Source organism: Lineus longissimus, chromosome 18, assembly GCF_910592395.1.
Source record: "Lineus longissimus chromosome 18, tnLinLong1.2, whole genome shotgun sequence".
NCBI lineage: Eukaryota > Metazoa > Nemertea > Pilidiophora > Heteronemertea > Lineidae > Lineus > Lineus longissimus.
In genome coordinates, this window is record NC_088325.1 from 1,125,078 (window position 1) to 1,146,739 (window position 21,662).

The 21,662-nt window shown below is 42.8% G+C and overlaps 1 protein-coding gene across 5 annotated transcripts in view; it reads right to left on the reverse strand.

Moving 5' to 3' along the window:
* Positions 1–3,587: 3,587 nt before the first annotated feature.
* LOC135502037 (ATP-binding cassette sub-family G member 4-like) overlaps positions 3,588–21,662 on the reverse strand; it is a 33,698-nt gene continuing 15,623 nt past the window's right edge. For 2 of the 5 annotated variants that reach the window (XM_064794490.1, XM_064794488.1), the window contains 14 exons: positions 19,603–19,720; positions 19,277–19,466; positions 18,842–18,987; positions 18,238–18,361; positions 17,795–17,909; positions 13,895–14,148; positions 13,413–13,433; positions 12,283–12,363; positions 11,355–11,459; positions 10,463–10,631; positions 10,061–10,161; positions 9,485–9,640; positions 8,806–8,924; positions 3,588–8,524 (listed from right to left, as the gene is read on the reverse strand). In XM_064794490.1, coding sequence (XP_064650560.1) covers positions 8,299–8,524; positions 8,806–8,924; positions 9,485–9,640; positions 10,061–10,161; positions 10,463–10,631; positions 11,355–11,459; positions 12,283–12,363; positions 13,413–13,433; positions 13,895–14,148; positions 17,795–17,909; positions 18,238–18,361; positions 18,842–18,987; positions 19,277–19,466; positions 19,603–19,720 — 1,925 coding nt within the window. In that variant the 3' untranslated portion in view covers positions 3,588–8,298. The remainder of the gene's footprint in view (positions 8,525–8,805; positions 8,925–9,484; positions 9,641–10,060; positions 10,162–10,462; positions 10,632–11,354; positions 11,460–12,282; positions 12,364–13,412; positions 13,434–13,894; positions 14,149–17,794; positions 17,910–18,237; positions 18,362–18,841; positions 18,988–19,276; positions 19,467–19,602; positions 19,721–21,662) is intronic. The other 3 variants (XM_064794489.1, XM_064794491.1, XM_064794492.1) reach the window with 3 other exon arrangements.

The following is a 21,662-nucleotide window of genomic DNA, read 5'->3' on the forward strand; positions in this document are numbered from 1 at the left end:
TTCTCTGAAATTTATTTACCAGTTTTTTTGTCATCCTGACTCACATGCGTTTGCGTCACCACTAGAGTGATTTAGCGACCTCAAAACATTGCCGGTCAAGATGGGTTATGTAGGCATAGTGTCGTAACCATTGTATCATGCTTGGGGGGGGGGGGGGGGGGCAAAAGGTTCCTCTATAATATGAATGAGAACTTCGATGTTCTCATCATGAATTGTTTCATTTCTTCGCCGATTTCGTTCTTATTCCCTGGATTATGCTATGAGCCAAATTCTCAATAGATGGAGTGCGCGCATGGGGGAAATCACCACTGGTTGTGACGTCATTACACGAGTCCAGTTTGAGTTGGAGTGACCTTAGAATCTTTGGGGACTCGAGGTCAGGAAAATCTCGGGAAATATTGGTGTCAGTTCTCGATTCATGGGGCATCTCCGTTGTAATTGGCGATTCCGATGTTGATTCGAACATTAGTTTGTCGTCCTTGACCTTGGGTTCAAAGCCAATGTCAAGGTCAACGCCCAAATCTTGACATGTCTCTACTGAAAGCTTTCGGTTGGCTCTTCCCTGCATTGCTGCCAGCCTCGATGTGGCTGCAGTACTTCCGTCAGCCATTTTGGGGAGCAGAATCAGGTTAACCTTGTTAGGCGAGGTTGGATATGTTATTTTTGTGGACGTGGACGGAGTTGAACTGGCTATTCGATCGCAACCATTGTCCATTTTCTTGAAACTGGTGGAAGGATTTCCAACAGAAAACGAACCAACGTTTCCCGATAACACCGGGCTTGACTGCGGAAAGAAAACGCAGTCTGAAATGTCAACATCGTCTAATCGCGCCATCTGCCTTCCGGGTTCAACTTTCCACTGCTTGGTAGCAACAGGAACCTGCTGAAGTCGCGCCATATCTGATGATGTCATTTTTGCTTCCGTTGTGTCATTTTCTTCACGTTCTTTTGGGTAAAATATGTGTTCATTCTCGGAGAGCATGATACTAGCAGTGCTGACGTAGACATTAGAATTTGCATACGTAGCCGAATCCGTGCTGACGTTTTGTGCAGGTTTGGTACGCGCCACAACTAAATTGCTGACGTAGACAGCAGGTTTAGTATATTTGGTAGAAAACGTGCTGACCTGTTTTGAAGGCTTCTCTAAAGTGAAACCCCTTCTGCGATCCGGAGTAGGCCTATGGGAGTTCAATTCATAAGGCGTGTCAGATGGAATTGGCGAGTCCTTTTTCTTAGGGCTTGTTGGTGACTGCAGGCCACATAGGTCTAAATCTGGATCGCTTAAACTGCGCTGAAGGTCATCTAGTTCCTGAAGAAGGTCATCGTACTCAACCTTGTGATCAGAAGCCTTCCATTCAGAACTCGCATACGTTTTGTAAGTTCTCTGCTCCTCCAGGGGATTGTGAGATGGAGCAGGTGTTCTTGGCTGTCCACCAGGCGGCGCGGCCGACCAAGCACTGACGCCCCTATCGCGAGGTGACCTAGTGTTATCGTGGTTCGAAAAGTCTTGCAAAGTCATGCCAACTTCGCGTCGGAAAGTTGACGTGGGAGTTGCTTCGACACTCGCCGACGACAGGTGCCGCGGGGCCGTGTAATATACATTACCTCGCGGTGAAGAGTCCTGTTGGACCGTAACCTCGTGCGTGAACGATTTCTTGTGGAAGACGAAATCTCGGATCTTTGGGGTGCAATTCTCTCCCTTGAGCCATTCGCAGTCTTTGATTCCTCTCATGTCGTGTTTATTTTGCTTTAGGATCAGCTGATGTCGTACTTTTGTAGTCCAGGCGTATATCCAATAACAAGTTCTGAGCCAGTCCGCTCTTTACCCTATTTTGATTTGATCAGCCTTGGTACTGGAGACAGAGGGTCATCATATCGTGTTGCACTACCTCCTGAAGCGAAAAAAACGCACGTTAATCAAAACCTATTACAGTGGAACCTCCCTTAGCTGATACCTCTCTATCAACGAGTGTTCCCGTGTCCGAGTGTTTCCCCGTATTGTTTGGAGACGCTGAATGATAGATTAAAACATTTTCTCTGCTTCACCCAATGGAAAAGTCATGATCTCTCTAGCTATCTATTGTATAGAAACACTGAAATATGGTTACATCCACAAGGTGTTACACCGTTAAAACACAACACTAAAAACCATTTTGCAAGTATCAAGCTCGGAGTAGTTCTCACCTACCTTGTCCGCTGCTGGCAATATCCAAAATCACCGAACATGCATAGGTCTTGCTCCTGGCTTAAAATCACAGACTGCGCTAAATTCAGGCCTACTTAAATCAATAAGGCATATTCAACATGGAATAAAAACATATTATATATGTTTTGACTTCTTGTGAGTTACTTTATATGTGTCATATAGTCTTTTATTTCCCTATCGACTGTAAAGTTATATCTTAATCCAAATGTTTAATCCAACGTAAATATTTATTACAGAGTTATTGAATGCGTGGGATTAAGCTTTTGTATTCTCAGCAAGATGGCGGTTCAACTACAATGGTCATTTATCAAATTTTAAGTCGCCAAGGTGTTATAAAATGTTGTGGTTTTGATAAAAAGGATACCTGTAGCGCATTAAACACTTATATAACCTTTGGCGCCTTGATAAGATTAAATATGGAAGAACGATAAAAACATATAAGCCGCACGTACACCACCTGAAAATGGACCACCAATCTTGGTTCGCGAACCAATGCCGCACCATCGAAAATCCACCACGTACACCAGCGCTGCAGCTGGTTATAAAATCCGGCAAACAATAAGCAGAAAGCGCCATTTCGAAAGCGCCGCCTGTCGCCAAACCATCTAACTAGCTAATTGCCGATACCACGACAAAGCCGAGCTTTTGACAAGCCGGGCGAATTTGGACCAAATTTGTCGCGGCAATATGGTGGTGTACGTGCAATTGGCCCACCAATATTTCGTGGTGTACGCGCAACTATGTACTTGTTTCCCTCGCAGCAAAGGATCCCCTATTCGTAAGTTACGCCAAATCGGGCTTTCGCCCGTAAATTCGAATATGCGAGCAAGGCCGGTGAAGAAGTTTAAAATGTCCTAGGATAGAATGCCCGGGAAACAAAGGATTCTATTATGCGCTTCAATCTCTGAGCTATTGACGGTCAGGGTCTCTATAGAACCATATTGCAGAATACAATAGGGCCGAACACTTTTTCCAGGGGGTATTTGTTACTGTTACACCGGAGATACATTGGGTTCATGTTGGCACTTGCCATGATTCACTTGTCACGAGTTAACTGGCTTAGACTTGAAAACACGAGGTGAGGGTGAAAACGGACCTCGTGAATCGTATGCAGCCCGCTCTTTGGAAATGTCTTGTTCGTTCTTCATTTCACGCATGAAAATCGAACAGTGACATGTCACATGTGAAAACGTGAACTCGATATGATCGCAGCATGATTTAAGAGTGTCACGTGAATGAATCTGTACATGACCTCATGAGACCACTTTCCTTCCTTGTACGTACTCGTAAGGGCTGCGAAACGTGCCTAATGCCTCTTTCAACCACTGCGCAGGGGTGAAGAGTACAACATGGCAATAGAGTCACTGAAACAGACGATGAGTTGATATTGATACTTTACACTTTATTTTACAATGAACCTGATACAGCGCATAGCCATACAATGTTTACAGCATATTTACATTGTAGTTTACATTGTACAAATGTACACACGTGACACAGGACCTCAAATAATGTTAATGATACACAGGCCAACTCGGAGCTCCCGTAAACAGGAAAAAGATCGCTGCTGCTTGAGATTGCCGCATATTAGAGATTGCTCAGATCTTAATCAACTGACCCACAAGCTACAGGCAATGTACATCACGTGCGCTTTGAGTTGGATAATGCGCTATATAAGACTCGTATTATTATTATTATACGTGCACTGTGTATATTCACGTCGACTGAGTCGTACTGTGTGTGTAAATTGATTCGGGTTGATGATTCTGGTATTTTCACCAAGAATCTTGAAATGGCTGAAACAAGATGGCGGCCTGTCTTGGCAATCACAGATTGACGTCATCAATAAATCTAGTTCGGGCCTGCAGTAGTCTGTATCTATGCCTTTTGTGTTACAATTAGCTGTTCGTATGGAACGAATCTTATATATATTCACTACGAAGACATAATTGCATTGTTGTGCGACTTAAAAGACCACCACATTTATTACATATACTTACTGATGCAAATATTATGCTAATCTGTCTGGTGCTGCTATGTACATGTATTGTTCTAGTGCAATTGACAAGTCTCTGGTAAATACTCTTTGATTTACGTGTATCGAATGTGACATTGTAACCCGAAGAATCACATTTTTTAAAAATACCACAGTTTCAAATTGTCGGCTATATCAGCCAAACATGACTTCTGTGTCAAATAGTACAAGTTGCTACCACAAGATGGGCAAACTTACAAAAAAAATCACCGTAGTAAACATGGTAAAGGCTGAATTCACCATAATGGTTGTGAATATCATTTTACCAGGCTCATCACTGTGGAATCGATTCTCACCATGGTAAACTTACGTTACCGTTCCAAAACACCATGGTAAAATCGATTCTCACCATGGTAAACTTACGTAACCGTTCCAAAACACCATGGTAAAATCGATTCTCACCATGGTAAACTTACGTTACCGTTCCAAAACACCATGGTAAAATCGATTCTCACCATGGTAAACTTACGTTACCGTTCCAAAACACCATGGTAATTTGCCACCATTTTCCAACGATAAAATCTGGATTTGAAAATTGAAAAACCTTTTCGAAAGGTATACCTGGGGCAGTATCGGGACCATTCTGCCTTTAGTGGCGACTCAACCGCACAGTGCTCTTGAAGACACAGACAAATCATAATCGTCATCGTTGTTACGCAATAAATACATGAATATGCCATATTCAAACTTGTATTCAAAGTGTATTTACAGTTTATGTAATACCTTATCGTTATACAGTTACTTTTACGTACATGTAGTTACAAAGCAATGGCAGAGAAAGCAAGTATATCACTAGTACACGCACTGTTACAGGGCCTGCCTGTACTTAAATAAGAGAGCAGAGAGAGGAAAAAATAGCAGTAATCATAATGGTATACATAAAGGGACAAAAAGGGCATGAGATATGTTGGTTTTCCAGACAAAAATGGCTTCCAGCAGGGCCGCCACTGCTCCAAACAGGATCATTGAAAAGTCTTACAGAACGGAATGTAACCGTTGGCCTACATGAAATTTGTGCGACGGCCTCAACTTGCGGAAATCATTACAAAAACGAGAGATCAGGAATTGTGTGGCATTACATGTGGCGGTGCATGGTGCCACCAGTAGGGGTAATTTCACCTCAATCGCACGCCCAAGTTGTCCCTTTAAGGAAGAAGACAAAGGAAGTGTTTGGTCCTGATATATGAACAACTGTCTCTGCTAGCAATCTCTGCTTAAGTATGTGATGTCATGAGTTTTCAACAAAATTTGTATTTGCCGCTTCTCCACGAAGCAATGAGGCATCAATATTGACCAATCAGAAGACAGCTATCATGCTTGTCCGGGGCTGAAGGCAGCGCCATGATTGAGTACATGCAGTCCGTCTGATTGGCTAAAAAGCGACCGGAAGTTGATAAAAGAGGCCGCCACAATGGGTCCAAATCGTTGCTTTTAATGTTCAGTCCAACCCCCCCCCCCCCCCCCCCCCACACACACAAAAAGGGCATATAGATTATCCACGTTAGATATTTTTTTGCCTGGCAGACGCTGTTCAAACTAAAACGATAACAAACCACGAAGACAAAGATCACTAGTTTCGACACCTCATGTCTAACTTACTATCAACCATTTAAACTCCTTCACAGTCACTTTAAAAAATCCAAAACAACAATTCACTGAGGCCATACGCATTTCAAAAATCAAAACCATCTGATATTGCTCATATATTTGAAAACACGAGACATTGGGTGATATGAATAAAGGCTAGCAAATGCTTTTACTTCAATTTTGTACAGAAAGGCCAAGTGTAAATGTACGTGGAGTTTTAGATAAAAGCATGTACATTTACACTTGGCCTTTCTGTACAAAATTGAAGTAAAAGCATTTGCTAGCCTTTATTTATATCACCCATTACAAACGTACCATCAAATCACCGCACTATGTACATGTACGAATACAGTATACTTGTCTCGAATATTGCACCGCAAATTTATTCACGCTTTCAATAAAGAACACACTTCACACTTTTTACTGCTTTTTGTACTTGTGATTTTCAAAACAGAACTTGAAGCGGTGGCATTGTGCAACATGGTTGAAGTTGACGCTTTGTCAGTCTTATCAGCAGTTTTGAAGTACAACCGCCATGTTAAAATTCAATCCAAGTTTAAAGATTGTGTCTGATTAGAATGTTTCCCCTCTAAAGGCGTCGATGATAGGCCGAGTGGTACTTAGTCTCACAACGCAGACCAACAATACTTAGTACATATGACATGACATGTAACAAAAGTCCTCGCTTTTTCTTGTACCCATTTGATCCGAAAAGGCCTACTCGGGATTAATGATAGTAAGTGTCTTTTGTACTTCACTATGTCTGAGATCGGAATATTGCGATAGAAAAAGATGCATTAATTTGCTTGAAAACTCGAAATTAGAATATAATGCTTTTCGAAATCTCATATTCCCTTCCAAAATTATGGAGGTCAGATTGTCAAAGAACCTGACTCATTGCTGAGTGCAGAGATTATGACGTAGAACGGCCCTCAATCACAATATATTTACACACATGAAGTTTTTTGGAGCAAGAGGCCTTGTGACATTTATTCTATAAAAGTGTCTCTAATATCTGCCAATAGGTGGCCAATCACAGTATTCAATAAAACGCTTGGTCAAGATGCCTATACCTCGGCAAAATAATCAGCCATGGAACTCATAGACAGTAAAAACACATCTTTTTATCATTTCATACACGGTCATTTTCGATTACCATTTAGTGAGATGTGTTAAGCTGTTGCCAAGGCAACCGATACACTATCAATATAAGTTAATATATATATATCATCAAGGCGATGTATACATCACCTTGGCAACGTTTACATCACCAAGGGTACCTGTAAATCACTGATCAAGGCAAGTTACATAACCACGACAAATATACACATCACTTCTACATCACCGATGAAAATGTATACGTCACCAATGCATATGTACACATCACTGATACAAATGTGTACATCACGTACCAATGCATGCAGATGCAAACATCACCATGCAAATCTACATATCAGCAATGAAAAGGTACGCATCACCAATGCAATTGTATACTTCAGCAATGCAAATACATAAGCAATGCATAAGTATACATTATCAATGCAAATGTATTCTGTACATCAGCAATCTAATCCATTTGCACTAACATGAACACGGCAATGTATGCATCACCATGGCAATGTACACAACACCCAGGCAACTAACGCATCTCGGTGGCAACAAAACATCACAGCTATAGCAGCTCTCGGAAAACACACATTTTCTCTGTTATGATTGAGAATCTAAAAGTAAGTCTGAAACTTCTCATCATGTTGCATTGCTTCGTGCAAAAGAAAGTTAATGTTAAACATTTTATGAGATGGATACCAAAATCTTAATGACTAGTAAGATAAAATGGTACAGTTATAGCTCCTGAAATGTAGAAGTCAGAAAGCCTTCTGTAGTTCATCATCCTTTTGCAAACTCCTCCACTTCCGATCCATATTACGTCACCATCATTAGATGGATTTGTTTACAAAATGCCGTCGTTCTGACGTCACGCATAACTTATTGGCCGCCAGCAAGCTAAACAGTACACCATCGGTTTGAAATATCAACAGGGGACCAATTTATCGCAGCTTTTCTCGATGAAAACCATGTGGAAGAGCTGCTGTGATGCGCGCGCAGGATGTTTACACATTTTCCTGACGTCATCAGATATCCACCTGTACAGAAGAAGGCATGATTTTCGCCAAATTGGAACTATTGCAGAAGAAAACATGAAATTCACATGACCAGAAAGAACTATTTTATCACCAGAATCGTGGATACTCGGCAAATGTTCCCTAGCAACCAATTAAACCCAACAGTTCCTATAGCAACCAATCAATCTATCGTTGAGATTCACTCTCCATCGCAGCCCGATATAACAGCCCCTCTAAAAAGCACGAAGAAGATCAGAACGACAAAGTCCAGTGCAGAATCTTGGTTACTCGGCAACGGTTCCCTAGGAACCAATCAACCTCAACAGTTCCCTTAGCAACCAATCGATCTACCGTTGAGATTTCACCCTCCATCGCAGCACAATGTAACAGCCTCCTCTCAACAGGATGAAGAAGATACAGAGAACGACGAAGTCCAGCCAGAATCTTGAACTCTCCACGTCCAACTCCTTCAAGACGTCTTTCCCGTCGCTGAAGTGGCAGTACTCTTCCTCGCAGCTGAGAGGGTCGCGGTCGAAGCCGTATATGGCCTGCAGGGTGCCCTCGAAGGAATATCTGAAGAGGGAAGAAGAACATTTTCTTGCACGTCATGTTTATCGAAAGCATGAAGTTATAGGGTCGTATTTTTTGGTCCTGGGGGCAGTTGGTCCTTGGCAAAACACCATATTTTTCGTCGGAAATGGGCCCAAACCTGCTTGAAAACAAATTGTAGATACTTTCTGTGCGTCCATATCTCAGATACAACTTTAAAAGACAGGCAGTTTTTTCTGAATAACCAGACACACCTTATGTATGAGATATTGGAAGGTAACTATAGATGTTTGGAAAATACGTACCTTATATATGAGGCATAGGAAAGCCATTGTAGATATTTGGGAATGGTGTCAAAGTTGACGAAGAACCCACTGAAGAGGAGGATAGGGATCGCAGTGACTGGTCCCAGGAATACAGAAACCTGAAAAAACAAAGGAGACATTTACTGTAAAGTATTTCGGCCAAAAGCCTTGCTCATGGTGTGGATTCGACTCCCTGTTCTCCATCCTTCCACAACTAACCGAAAACAGCCGAATAGGTTCCCGAGTCTCGACCACGATAGCACTCGCGAGAAAACCCGGCCGGCAAGTTACTTTTGTCAACAAACACGGCGCAATGAAATGGATTTTCCTGTTAGCAGCTTGTCGATTATGTTAAAAATTCAATTCGTACAAGTGCACATTATCATTCTTTAGTTGTAGAGCGGGTTAAAGCTCTACAAGATATCATTTTCGTTTTGAAATCACACAAAAAATACACTTGGGGAGCGGACGAATTGTCCTTGTCCGCCATCTTTGTTCTCAGTTCGTTCCCGCTGCTCTAGCATCCGAGGTTGTGAGGGATTTGGGAACGGGAACGGCTCCCGAACGCGTTCAAGTGTGTTCGACTCATTCGAGTAGACCGTTTTTGGTTCGAATACAGATATCGAAGATGATAAAGATGATGCTGATGATGATGATGAAGAAGAAGAAGAAGATTTACCTGAAGAGAGGTTGCAGCACCAATCAGCAAACCGAGAGACTGAGCCACCAGTGCCGTCTGTGTCGACAGGGTCAGGAACATGATAAAGCGGACAAAGTCATTGGGCTGGTTCGTCATCCAGTAGACAATACTGCCGTACACTATGGGAAAGATGATCTAAAAGAGAAAATAACATAAAAATGGTTTAGGAAAAACTCCGACTCCTTTCAAACAACTCCGACTTTTTGCGGACAATTCTCGGACAAATACGTAAATTAGTGGCTTTCTAAGATCTTTGTGGCAAACGGTGTTTTAATCCAAAGGACTGATTGCGGCTGCGGATGTCATTTATTGCAGCCTATCGGACAAAACCTTCATTGTGATACTTCAACTATCCATTTCTCCAAGAACTCCAGATCCAAATGCGCATGTTAAATTAGAACATTATCCTGTCTTTGAAGCAATGGAGCTCTGTTTTCCAAGACGACTCGGAATTCAGGATAACGAGATAACTTAGAAGCTAGACTTGGCATGTAATACTCGGACCCAGGGTTGTAATGTACCAGAAGCTGTTACTGGTAAAAGTAATGCACTAACCTGAAAGGGCATATCAGCCATAGTTTTGGCAAGATAGTAGGCCTTTAAGCTGTACCAGTAATTCATATGCTCTTTTACAAAGACGCCCATTTCTGTTGGAACTGAAAACAAACAAAAGACATTCAGTTATAAGTACTTTAAACATGTCAGATGAAATGACTTTCAGCAGAACCCTTTTCTTGTCACCAATGCATAACTGAAGGCCGAGAATCAAAAGTTGAACTTGTTTTTCTAGACGAATCAAAAGTTGAACTTGTTTTTCGAGACGAATCAAAAGTTGAACTTGTTTTTCTAGACGAATCGAAAGTTGAACTTGTTTTTCTAGACGAATCAAAAGTTGAACTTGTTTTTCTAGACGAATCAAAATTTGAACTTGTTTTTCGAGACACGTAGTATACTTACATGTTAGTACTGTCGGCATGAGCGCCGTAAACATTAAGAAGAGCATGCAGAAGAACAGGCAGCCTGCGTTATTGTACGCTTTGCCAGCCTTGTCGCCGATGTTTAAGTAGAGGAGTCCAATCAGAATCCCAACAACAAGGTGAGAGGCGAGACGTAGTCTGGTCAGGGTCTGGAAAGAAAGAACACGAAATCAGTTTCAGCCACATTTTCCTCGCGCCCTTAAAAAGTTTTAAGGGTGTGAGTCGGTTCTCTAGAAGACAAAGAACTGACTCCCATCAATGAAATTGGCATTCACTTCGTCTTGAAAGAGTTTTAATCGCTTTAGGATGTCAAGTTCTAGCCGAAATGGTGATACCTATGGTCAACCCTTTAACACTCTCATACTAGACTTTTCTGTCTTAAGCCCGTAGCACACTAGCCGCCAACTTTGGTGACAAGAAGCGTTCAGCTGACGCCGAAGGTTGCGGCCAGTGGAGCCCGGTCAGAGCACACCTGCCCAGAATCGGCGTCCAGTAGCGTCTTTTCCGCCACTTTAGGCTGCCATTTTGAAATCATGTGACATCAAGACGCATACTGATTGGCCATAGCCTCGCCACCGACGCCAATTCAGGCGGCAATCCGTAGCACACCTGGCTTCTTCTTGCGTTCAAACGCGGCGACACGCGTTAAAAATCAAACATGTTAGATATTTGGCGTTTAGTTGCGGCAAGTGGCGGCAAGTCGCGTTTGCCGACGCCGTTCGTAGCAGACTAGGGATTTTTCAGGCGTTCAGGACTCTTGCGGCAAAAAACGCCTGTGAACGCCGAAGTTGGCGGCTAGTGTGCTACGGGCTTTAGGTGGGGATTTTGAAGCTGTTGAGGCAAAATAGGAGTACCATTAAAAGGAAACCTACCGTATCCCTCATGATAGACATGAATGTTCGTACGAAGAGCACCCTGAACTGTGTGAGACAACTCGTGTTGAACGTGTGCTGGTCGCCTTGCTCGCTGCCAGAGTCCTAGAATAGAAAAGAAAGTCATCAATTTACAAACTTTTGGTCAGTTAACCTGTTACTCTGCAAGGTCTGCCTTAAAATCGATATTTGCCATACTGAGAATCTATTTAGATCCGCTTCGTCCACCTACAACGCTCCAAAAAAAAGAAATTCAGCAAAAAATAACACAACACTGATAGATAACCAGTTTCTCATCATTATTGTTGTCATCATCACAACATAATCATTAACATCATCAGTTTCAACACTTCAACAAATCTATGGCATGCTTTACTAAAGGCATAAGAAAATGCCACGAAAAGTGTCAACAGTTAACTAACAAATGTGAGTTACGAATAGCGTGAAAATGTTGAACATGCAGGAAGATAAAGATATGAAAGTGATGGATGGGTCAAATTTAGAAAACAAGAGGCAAAAATAAACAAAGCACTGCTGTTTTGCTTTTTCATATTCGACGACCACCTCGCCATGCAATCTCCTAGCCTGGCCATTGGAAACGCTTGCTTAGTGGTACTAGCGTACATTTGGCCTCTTGCGGTTAGTCTCCTCCGGCTACGAGGCAGCAAATGGAAGCTAGTCCTTTCATTGGAAGATTGCTCGCCATCAAAAAGAAACTTCATTGGAAAGTTCAAAAAGTTGTCTCGGTGGCGTAGGAATACGATTTCAGGTGTGGCGATTCCTCTGCACAAGAGAGGTTTAAACTGACAAGATCGTATAATTTACCTCGCCTCGGAGTGTGGTAGAATATGCTGGCACTAATGCGCATGCTCTACTCTAGATTGAACCTAAATATGGCATCTAATAGATTAGTATTTTAGAAGATTACCGGGTCGTCCATTTGGACGGATTGGCTGAGGTTATCGGATGTGGGGAGATACTCTGCTGGGGATGAGGATGTACTTGCCTGCTAAAAAAGAAATGATGCACGTTTTGCTCATTCATATCAGCAGAAGTAGACTTGGGTTGTACCGCTGAGAATTTGAAAGCGAATACTTGTATACAAATTTGGGACTTTCTCATAGTATTTTGCAGGTATTCATCATATAATTGGCAGCCATCTTGTTTGGTAAAAGCATGCAGCATTGTGTGTACATTTCCATATACATTGATGTGTGCATTGTTTGAACAATTCTACCAGGATCTCGTGTGCATGCTCAGATTTGTCAATAGGAGACTGCAGTGAATAATGGTAACATTGAAAGGGTTTTAGAGTACATCATGATGTTGATCTCAAAAAGAGGTTTGTTAGCTAGTGATGGAGAGTGCATTGCATAATATGAAATGTACCCGGAAAGAGGAGTCATGATAGGTACTATACTACTCCAATCTCGCCACTCTTCCCTGCACCACCGCAGCCAGTGAATTGGTCCCAGTAGCAAATGCCATGTCTTAGCCACGCAGCGTTCAAATATCCACATCTCGCGAGCGAGCTCTGTTAAAGGGACAACTTTAGCGTGGTAGTTACCTTGGCAGGAGGATAATACCTCTGCTTGCCACCATGCGCCGCCAAAAGTACTATCACACCAATGCTGGTATCAAATAACGATTTTCGCCAGTGTTGCCGAGACAGTTTTGAACATGTCTTGCGAATTCCGGGCAGGCCTACGGTAACATTCCGTTAGTGTATTTTTTATTGAAGTTTAATCATTTTTCAACATCGTGTTTTGAGAGGTCACGGTCGTGCTGGAAGCCATTTTTATGCGAAAAAACAACATATCTCTCACCCAAGTTGTCCCTTTAATGACAATACATTTGCTTATGATGTCACCGGTATGACTCTCTTCCAGGGTACCCATTAGGCTGGATTGCAGAATCCCTGACAATTACTTCAAGGAAGAATTTTGGTTAGGTATTGCAAGAGAACATTTGGAAGTGGTGACATGTTTTGGGGGTAAGATGTCAGGGATTCGGCAATTCAGACCAGATTGTTAGTAAGACTATCTGGTTTTGGCTTACCAGAACTTGAACCCTGTCGTTCTGCAAAGCCAACAACACAAATAATGACAACTACAGCCCGCGATTGAGGTTAAGGACGATGACAACATTGCTTGTACGCGATTCTCTGCACACATGCATGGCTACTCAAGCTACACTTAATGCAGGAATTTGAACACAGGATATATATTTCTGGCGTCTTTAACAAATTAGCGAGACTTTCTTGATTTTTGCACGAATTTCTGCAGCATAGGTTGTACATCAGTAGGCAATTGGTACTGGGTTGGCTAGCCGTGTAGTCCCATCACGGGCCTAACGATATGGATGTGTAACATGGCTTCTAGGTATTGTTTTTTATGCCCAACGGGCGCCCGATTGATTGACTCTAGCTATATATAGGTCGGTGATGACGGACTCCATCTTGTTTTTACGACAATGCATGCCTTTGTACAGATTTTTTTCACGTTCATTACGGAATTCAAAACATCCAACTTTCTACTTACTTCTTCTTGTAACAGGCCATTCGTCTCTAACGCCTGTGGCTTCAATATATGTCCATTTGAAATACCAGTTGATTTGGCGCCATTTTGGGAAGTGATTTCACCGTTGTTCTGCCTTTGGCCGCCTAGTGGCGACACCGTTTGTGTATTTAATGGCTTCGTCAAGGAATCTTTAAAGTTATCACAGACTGTAGCTTTGACTGCCATGACTAGTTTGGGGATTCTGTCGCCGTGTTCACCGCAAGCAACTTCCATGACTGCAAGAAAATGAAAGATAAGATCACGTTTGGGGCTTTTCAAAATCCTTTGAATCCTTTTATCTGCCAACTCAAATATGCACTCTCTTGAGGTTTTTTCGGAGAGATTTAAACCCCTAAATGTTTTTGAGCTTGCGAAAAACTTCAAAGGGCGTTTCTCTACGGGGGTCCATATATGTGTTTGTTGGAAAAACCCAAAAGTGTATTTTGGAAGTATCCAGAAGTATTAAGGTAGCAGGAAGGGTTGGGCGTTTGTGGTTTCTGAGTCTGAGGGGGTTGGTGTCTGTTGACTGTGCTTTAAGAGAGACTAGGCATGGCGCCAGTCTCTCTTAAAGCACAGTCAACAGGCATTTGGTCTCAGTATTTGGGTTTTGATTGCCATGACTGTACCCCTGTAAAAGTCAGAGGAGGAGAAGTTTGGAATGATGAAAGAATTGAAGAAGAAGAAATGTTATTATTGAGGAAAGCAAAATTTATTATGAGACTAGAAGGCAGTGTCCTGACTTGATTATTTTGAAAATGGCGGTCTGAACACATTAAAAGGTGGAACATGGCATTTTATCGACTTTGAAGTGTTCCGCAGTTAAAGGGAGACTATAGGCAGCAGCTAGGTAGGCAAGATAAAGTCATACAAATTTGCCAATATGGGTAAGTCATATCTCTAGGCATGGCGCCAGTCTCTCTTAAAGCACAGTCAACAGGCATTTGGTCTTAGTATTTGGGTAAGTACAGAATCAAGGCAGCTCAGAGAGCAATGATTGAACGATGCTGTGGACAAGTCCAAGGATACTGCATCAGTCACGACCAACTTCTCATCAGAAAGCGTCACCACCAGCATATTCAATGTTCAGTTCCAACCTGTACCAGTCCAATGCACGCTTGTCATGGTCAGCAGTGGTCAGCTTAGCGCGATATGGAACATTCTTCCGAAACTCAAGCGAGGGAAGTCTGCTCATTAGCCTATGTCGCGCACTGCTCCTTCTTGTCAAACATCGTAGTGAAATCGTGGTACAGTGGGGCGTCCTCGAGGATTGCAGCTGGTCGGACAGACGTGAGGTGGAATGTGGGCGGCTGCACTTCTTCGTTGATGTGCGATGGCAGATAGCACAGTTGTTGCGTTGCATGACAGCTGAAAGTGAATGTGATATCATAGAACTGAGGCGTTTGCAATGAGACTATAGGTGAAGTAGAAGCAAGGAGTGAAATGGGCCATCTTCCAGTGACTAATATACAGAGTAAGGGCACTGGGTGTTGTTAGATTCAGCATTGAATGTATTCCTCGTACAAGCGTGAATAGTGTGGACATACAGGAGAGGTGAGAGACCCCTATTGACTACTTCTTGTAACTTTATCTTGGATATTATATTAGTATTGAACTTCTAGCCATGGAATATGAAGAAATTGAAGTTGTAGGCATGGAATATGAAAAATTATTCAACGGTGAAAGACATTATTCCATGAGGCTTTGCCGTGATCGCAAAGGACGCGACGCGATTGGTTCACATGCTAATGAGGTATGATAATGATAATTACCTCTATAATGCTACTTGGATAGCGACTGTGTCGTTGATTGCAACAGTGGTCTATGTCAATGTGTGCCTGTAATGTCAATGAAGTATGATGAGGTGATGACGATAGTGCAATTATTAAATATTGGCAAGAGATCATACTACAACATAGGTCTTGTTTTTGACAGATGACTGTGCGACATTCCCATTGGGTCTTGTTAGAGTCAGCGCTGCATGTATTCCTTGTACAAGCTTGAATGGTTGTGACGGACTTTGAGGGGTGAGAGACCCCTATCGGCTACTTCGGCTAACTTTATCTTGCCTACCTAGCTGCTAGCAATAGTGCCCCTTTATCAAGACTGAAACCCACTGTGCGGGGCTAAGAAATTACCTTTATAATCCTAGTTGGATAACCACTGTGTAGATGATTTGAAGAGTGCTCTGTGGATGTGTGCCTGTAATGTCAATGAAAGTATGATGAGGTGATGACGATAGTGGAATGACGAAATATTGGAAAGAGATCTATTCCTAGAAGAACATATGTCCTGTTTTGACTAGGTGGCGCATTTTAGAATCAGCAGTGAGCACTGTGTGTAACATGGTGGAGGCAGCGGAGATAATAACTGTGTCGAAAGTATTGTTATAGGGCCTTCCCTAGGCCCATGGGGTTAAATTTACAATCCACGATTGAAAAGATGTAGTTTGATCGCATTCAACTATAAATCCATTGAACAGTTGTGTTCCTTTAGTCAACCGATGACCTTTTGTTGGGCCATGATCGGGGATTGTAAACTGTAAATGTATTATGGGCTGGGAGACAGGGGAAACACAAGTGAAACAGACCAAAACAAGTGATTTTGGGGCTTTGGTTTAGACGCATGCCCCACATGCGCCATGCGGGATTATACGGTTCATGTGAACTTGTTGACATCTACATGATCTAGTGCTGTTATTGGTCATGGTACATGGTAGGCCTAATCATCATCGCTATATGTTTCAGGAAAAACTCGGAGTAAAATGAACTGCCGATGAATAATGATGTTGTTCATGTTTACCATGTTTACTAGTACATAGCCATAGGGTATGCACTGGCCAGTGCACTTTCTGCACGTTGTCATGGTCATGTACGTGATACCTTGCATATTTTGTTTTTTGAATGCGCATGCTTTTTGGGCAAAATCACTTGTACCAACACTAATGAATAATGTCTTCTTATCCCTATGACTCCATACACAGTGAGGGCATTGTCCCATTCCCACCAAATGGTAACTTATTGTACCGTATTAGGGTGGAAGTTGGGGAGCAGATACCTACCGTTGCACGCCTGTCATAATCAGCAGTGATGAGCTTAGCGCGATATGGGACATTCTTCAGAAACTCAAGCGAGGGAAGTCTGCTCATTAGCATATCTCGCGCACTGCTCCTTCTTGTCAAACATCGTAGTGAAATCGTAATGGAAAACGTCTGGCTTTGCGCCAGACGTTGAGACTAATAAGTGAAGAACTAATAGGTAAAGAACTTCTACTTGCGCGAGACTGCTCTGATAAAATTATCATTGCAGAGACTACGGTGACGTACACATATATTTTTTACAATCAAAAATGCCCTCAAAAGACGACTTGGAATGATTATTTTATTGATATTTCCTACTATATACCTTCCAATTATCACTTTATACAAATAGATCGGCGTTAGGTCGCATGCTTTTCTTTCCTGGTGACACTATAAAGCAAAATAGTTGCAACCCCGTAAATGCGCTATAAGTCCAATAATAAGTGACGGTGACCCGTTATAAATGTTTCGCCAGCTTCGCTTTTTTGCCGCTACGCGGCGCGTTGGGCCCTTGCGTCTAGTCTCATGCTATCTCATCAAGGACATCAAATGCTCAACTAAAGCAGGTTCGTAGAAGCATGGACCTGACCTTTCCCGTTGTCAATATCGACTTGTTTGGGAATTCCTGCATATAACAGCAGTTGCACCAGTCCACACGGTGATCAATATCCTATATGGATCTGGGTACGTAACAAGCAAGCTATTCATTTTTGTGCCAGCATACCAGAGATTTTTCAAGTGAAAATTATCGCAAGTCGCAGCAACAATAATCTCTAGTTTGCAGGTTGCTTCATTGGTATACTTACAGAAATCTGCGGGATTGTGGTAAGACGGACATATAAGCTCTTGCCGTTGTAGATATGGCACCAAGCCCTGTACATGACCGCGGTAAATACACTGGCCATCGGCGAGGAAGTACAACTGAAAAATTGAAATGTGGAATGTATTATAAATGATGGAAAAATATTCAATTTGTAGTGTGGGTTTGGCTAGGTCACAAATCATTGTGCCCTAAGGACACTGGTGAAACACGCCAAATTAGTCAAACTATTTGAGAAATAGACGAAAAAATAAGCAACAGTCAGACAATAAAACTGACCAGGAACGCAAGAATTGGCGCATATTTGTTCTGTAAAAGGCCCCCTATTGTCAGAATTTGGTACCTAGTGCTAGTTAACGTGTTGTAGTACTACATGTACTTTCACATTCTTTGTCTACATCTGTTCTTGATAACTTGAAGTTTACTCACATGGTCGAACATTTCGAATAATTTTGCACTGGGTTGATGGATTGTACATATGACTGTTCTGCCACCCTGAGCTAGCGTCTTGAGTAGGAGGACGCATTGGAAACACGACGAGCTGTCTAGGCCGCTGAAAGGAAAGAATAACATCTGTTAGTTTATAAACTAAAGAATTGATAAAGTGATACATATGTATACGTCACCTATTACCATAACATCCGAAAGTTACTTTTGTACACCTTGGAATGTGAAATTTGTTGGTTATTAATGGCAGCTTAAGGCAACAGTTTGTATAATTGACCATGCCAATTTGGAATTTTTAATCTGCCTGAGAATTGGTGTCAACAAGGATACTGTCCATCTTCAAAAGTGTCTGCTGAACAAGACTTCAATGCCACGCATCTAATCTATAGTTGAACAATCAGGCAGGACACTTTTCCTCTCGGACATTGATTAATCTTACACCAGAGTCAAACTACACTTCAGTAGTTAATGTATTTGCAACCGCAGCATAAGAAAATCACCAAGGTCCAGCCGGGAATTGAACCCGGGACCTCTGCCTTAAGGCCAACACTCCACCGACTGTGCGGCTAAGATTTTTCGCCCTTACCTCGTCGGTTCATCAAAGAACATCACTGGAGGATTGTTGACCAGTTCCAGCGCTATTGAGAGTCTTTTCCTCTGCCCACCAGACAGGTTGGCCGTCCACGTGCCTTTGCACTCGGTCAGCGACAACATGTCTAGGATCTCAGTCACCTGAAAGAGAGGTCGCGGAGTTAAGGATATTAGTAAGGTGTTGAACCCTTTCCTCCGTTCAGAAGGCAAGTTGGCCGTCCATCTGCCCACGGATGTAGAGCAAAGAAGTCAAGTCGCGAATCCATTTACTCTGCATCCGTGATGTGCCTTTACACTCGGTCACCGACAGCATGTCTATAGGATTTCAGTCACCTGAAGGAGAGGTCCCAGAATTAGGGATATGTCCCGCCCCACCCTACAAAGGTAGGTGGGACGGGTTATTACTCCCAGATCATAAAACCATACGTACCACTTTTCGTTTCTCTGTGTCACCAAGTGATTCCTTCAGCTTGAGATTGGCAGAACACATCATGGCCTCCTCTACCGTCAAGTGAGGCAATAGCTGGTCCTCCTGCATGATGTAACATGACATCTTTCGGAATTTACGAAGGTTTCTCTCTTTGCCATTCACCAGGATATCACCACTGATGTTACGCGTTCTGAAGTGAAAGAAAAAGAAACGTATTAGGCAGGTTTCATGCCGTCAGTGCGAAGAGCTACGCACGAAGAAGTACAAGTGCGTAAAAGATTAAACATACTGACGGAATAAGCCGTCTGATCCTTTAACGCACGTACCTGTAACCAGCCAGAATGTTCATCAGTGATGACTTGCCAGCACCCGATGGTCCCATGATCGCCGATAGCTGACCAGATTTGAAATCCCCGGAGATACATTTCAGAATCGTTTTCTTTCCTGAAAGACAGATTAAAAGACACTTTGAGCAAGTTATGTAGGATTTGACGTATACTCGGCCACATGGGCTGTATTCATATACTGAGCGGTACGAAATCGTGGGGCGGGGGGATTAAGCTTTGGCGATGATCAAGCATAAATCACGTTCCAAACCATTCCGCTCGTTCCGTCAATCCGATGAGGCCCCGAAGATGCGCATGGGATGCTATTCGAGACAAAGAGCAGACATTGGGTATGTGTGAGATCATTATTAGATGGTTTACAAGTCACGACATCTACATCTATTTCTATCATGCAGATCGATCAAATGCCATCGATTAGCAGTAACCGCAGGAATACATATAGATGCGCGCAGTTAGTTAGTTGTTGAGATGAAGTCGAAGCGTTACGTGCAGGTAGGTATCTTTTAGTCAGAGGGTAGGCAAATGCCAATGTCTGCGAGTCTAAAACATTTTTCCTTGACGAACTTCGTACGCTCAAATCTTCTGTCAGATCGCGGAGATCGCGGTCACTGCGACCATATAGAGTAGTAAACAAATGAACTGCAGACCAAACATTGGCATTCCTGGGGATTTCTTGATTTATAAATCCCTTAAATTTCATATTGCCTCAGAAAGCAGACACATGCCTTCCTTAATTCGCTACTATACGTCCTTCGCTCCGTCTTAGAAAGCTCGGAGAAGCTCATACAGTAAACTGATCAGAACGGTTGTCTGTACCCCGCAGGTATTGTGGTGACACCCCCATAACATCGATTCTAGTTTCAAACACCAAATCGATTATTGGTGATAGATCGATAGCTGATTAAAGGGAGGCTATTGGACAGGAGCCAGGTAAAGTTACACGAACTTACCGACAGGTGTCTCTACTAGTCAGTCATACGAAAAAGAAGTGTTCCGCACCTCCGGTTAGTATTTGGCGCCACTTATGTTGAGGCGAGGGCGGAGGGCATCACCGAAAGTAGAATTTTCAGGTTTGGATATTCTGGTGAATAATCTTTGGTGTATTTTCTGACTGAAGCGAGAAGCCAACCCCGGATTGTCCATGCGAAATACACCAGGCAACAACCAACATCCTTACAGCACTGCGCGGGAGGTTGGTTGAACAGAGAGGTCACATGTATGGCGTGCCAACCGCGAGTAGCGACTGCGCAGTTAACAGGCTGGGTCGGCCATAACACCCCGGAGTCTCCGCGTTGAACGCGACTCCCTTGGAGACTAACGACCCCTAGAACGCTTCGCTCCGTTCAGCTCTCCTCAAAATTGAGTACGCTTGCACCGAGATTCTTCACATATACCATTCCCAGTCTAACCAGCACGCAACACTAAATCAATATGTGAAAGCGTTGTCATGGAAACGGGTATAGCTCATATGAATCCGTACCACGCTATCCGATAATATCTGGTTAGCGACAACGCCAAATTTTGCCTACCCTGGACCGACTGCTTCACGGATCTGTGCCAAGTCAATACTACAGGCACTGTTGAGTGGCCCGCCCCATGCCAGTGCATATTCAGTAATTTTGCAAATTTACATAATACTGACCTCAGCCAAATTTGCATCCTGACCGTGTTTTACACATGCAAATATGCTGACCTTAGGTCATAATTCCTGCTTTTACGCCTTTGCGTCACATGTACAAATCCTCAAAGACTGTAGCTCCGCATCAAATCAAGTTTGACCGAAATTGAAGCACCCAGTCCAGAGATACTGCAAATTGAATGGTTTGTAGGCTTTGAGCTCATCACCACATACTAATTTGCATCCTGACGGGGCCTCATTTGCATACTGACCTCAGTGGCTGAGTATGATAGGATGAGTTTTGAGGTCAGCAGGCAGATGAAGAGTGCCTAAAAAAAGTTCAAGCAGGTCTTCTGTAAATTGTAATGCACTTGCAAAGCTTCTTTAGCAATGGTGTTGGGATAGCTTCAGCAGCGATAAT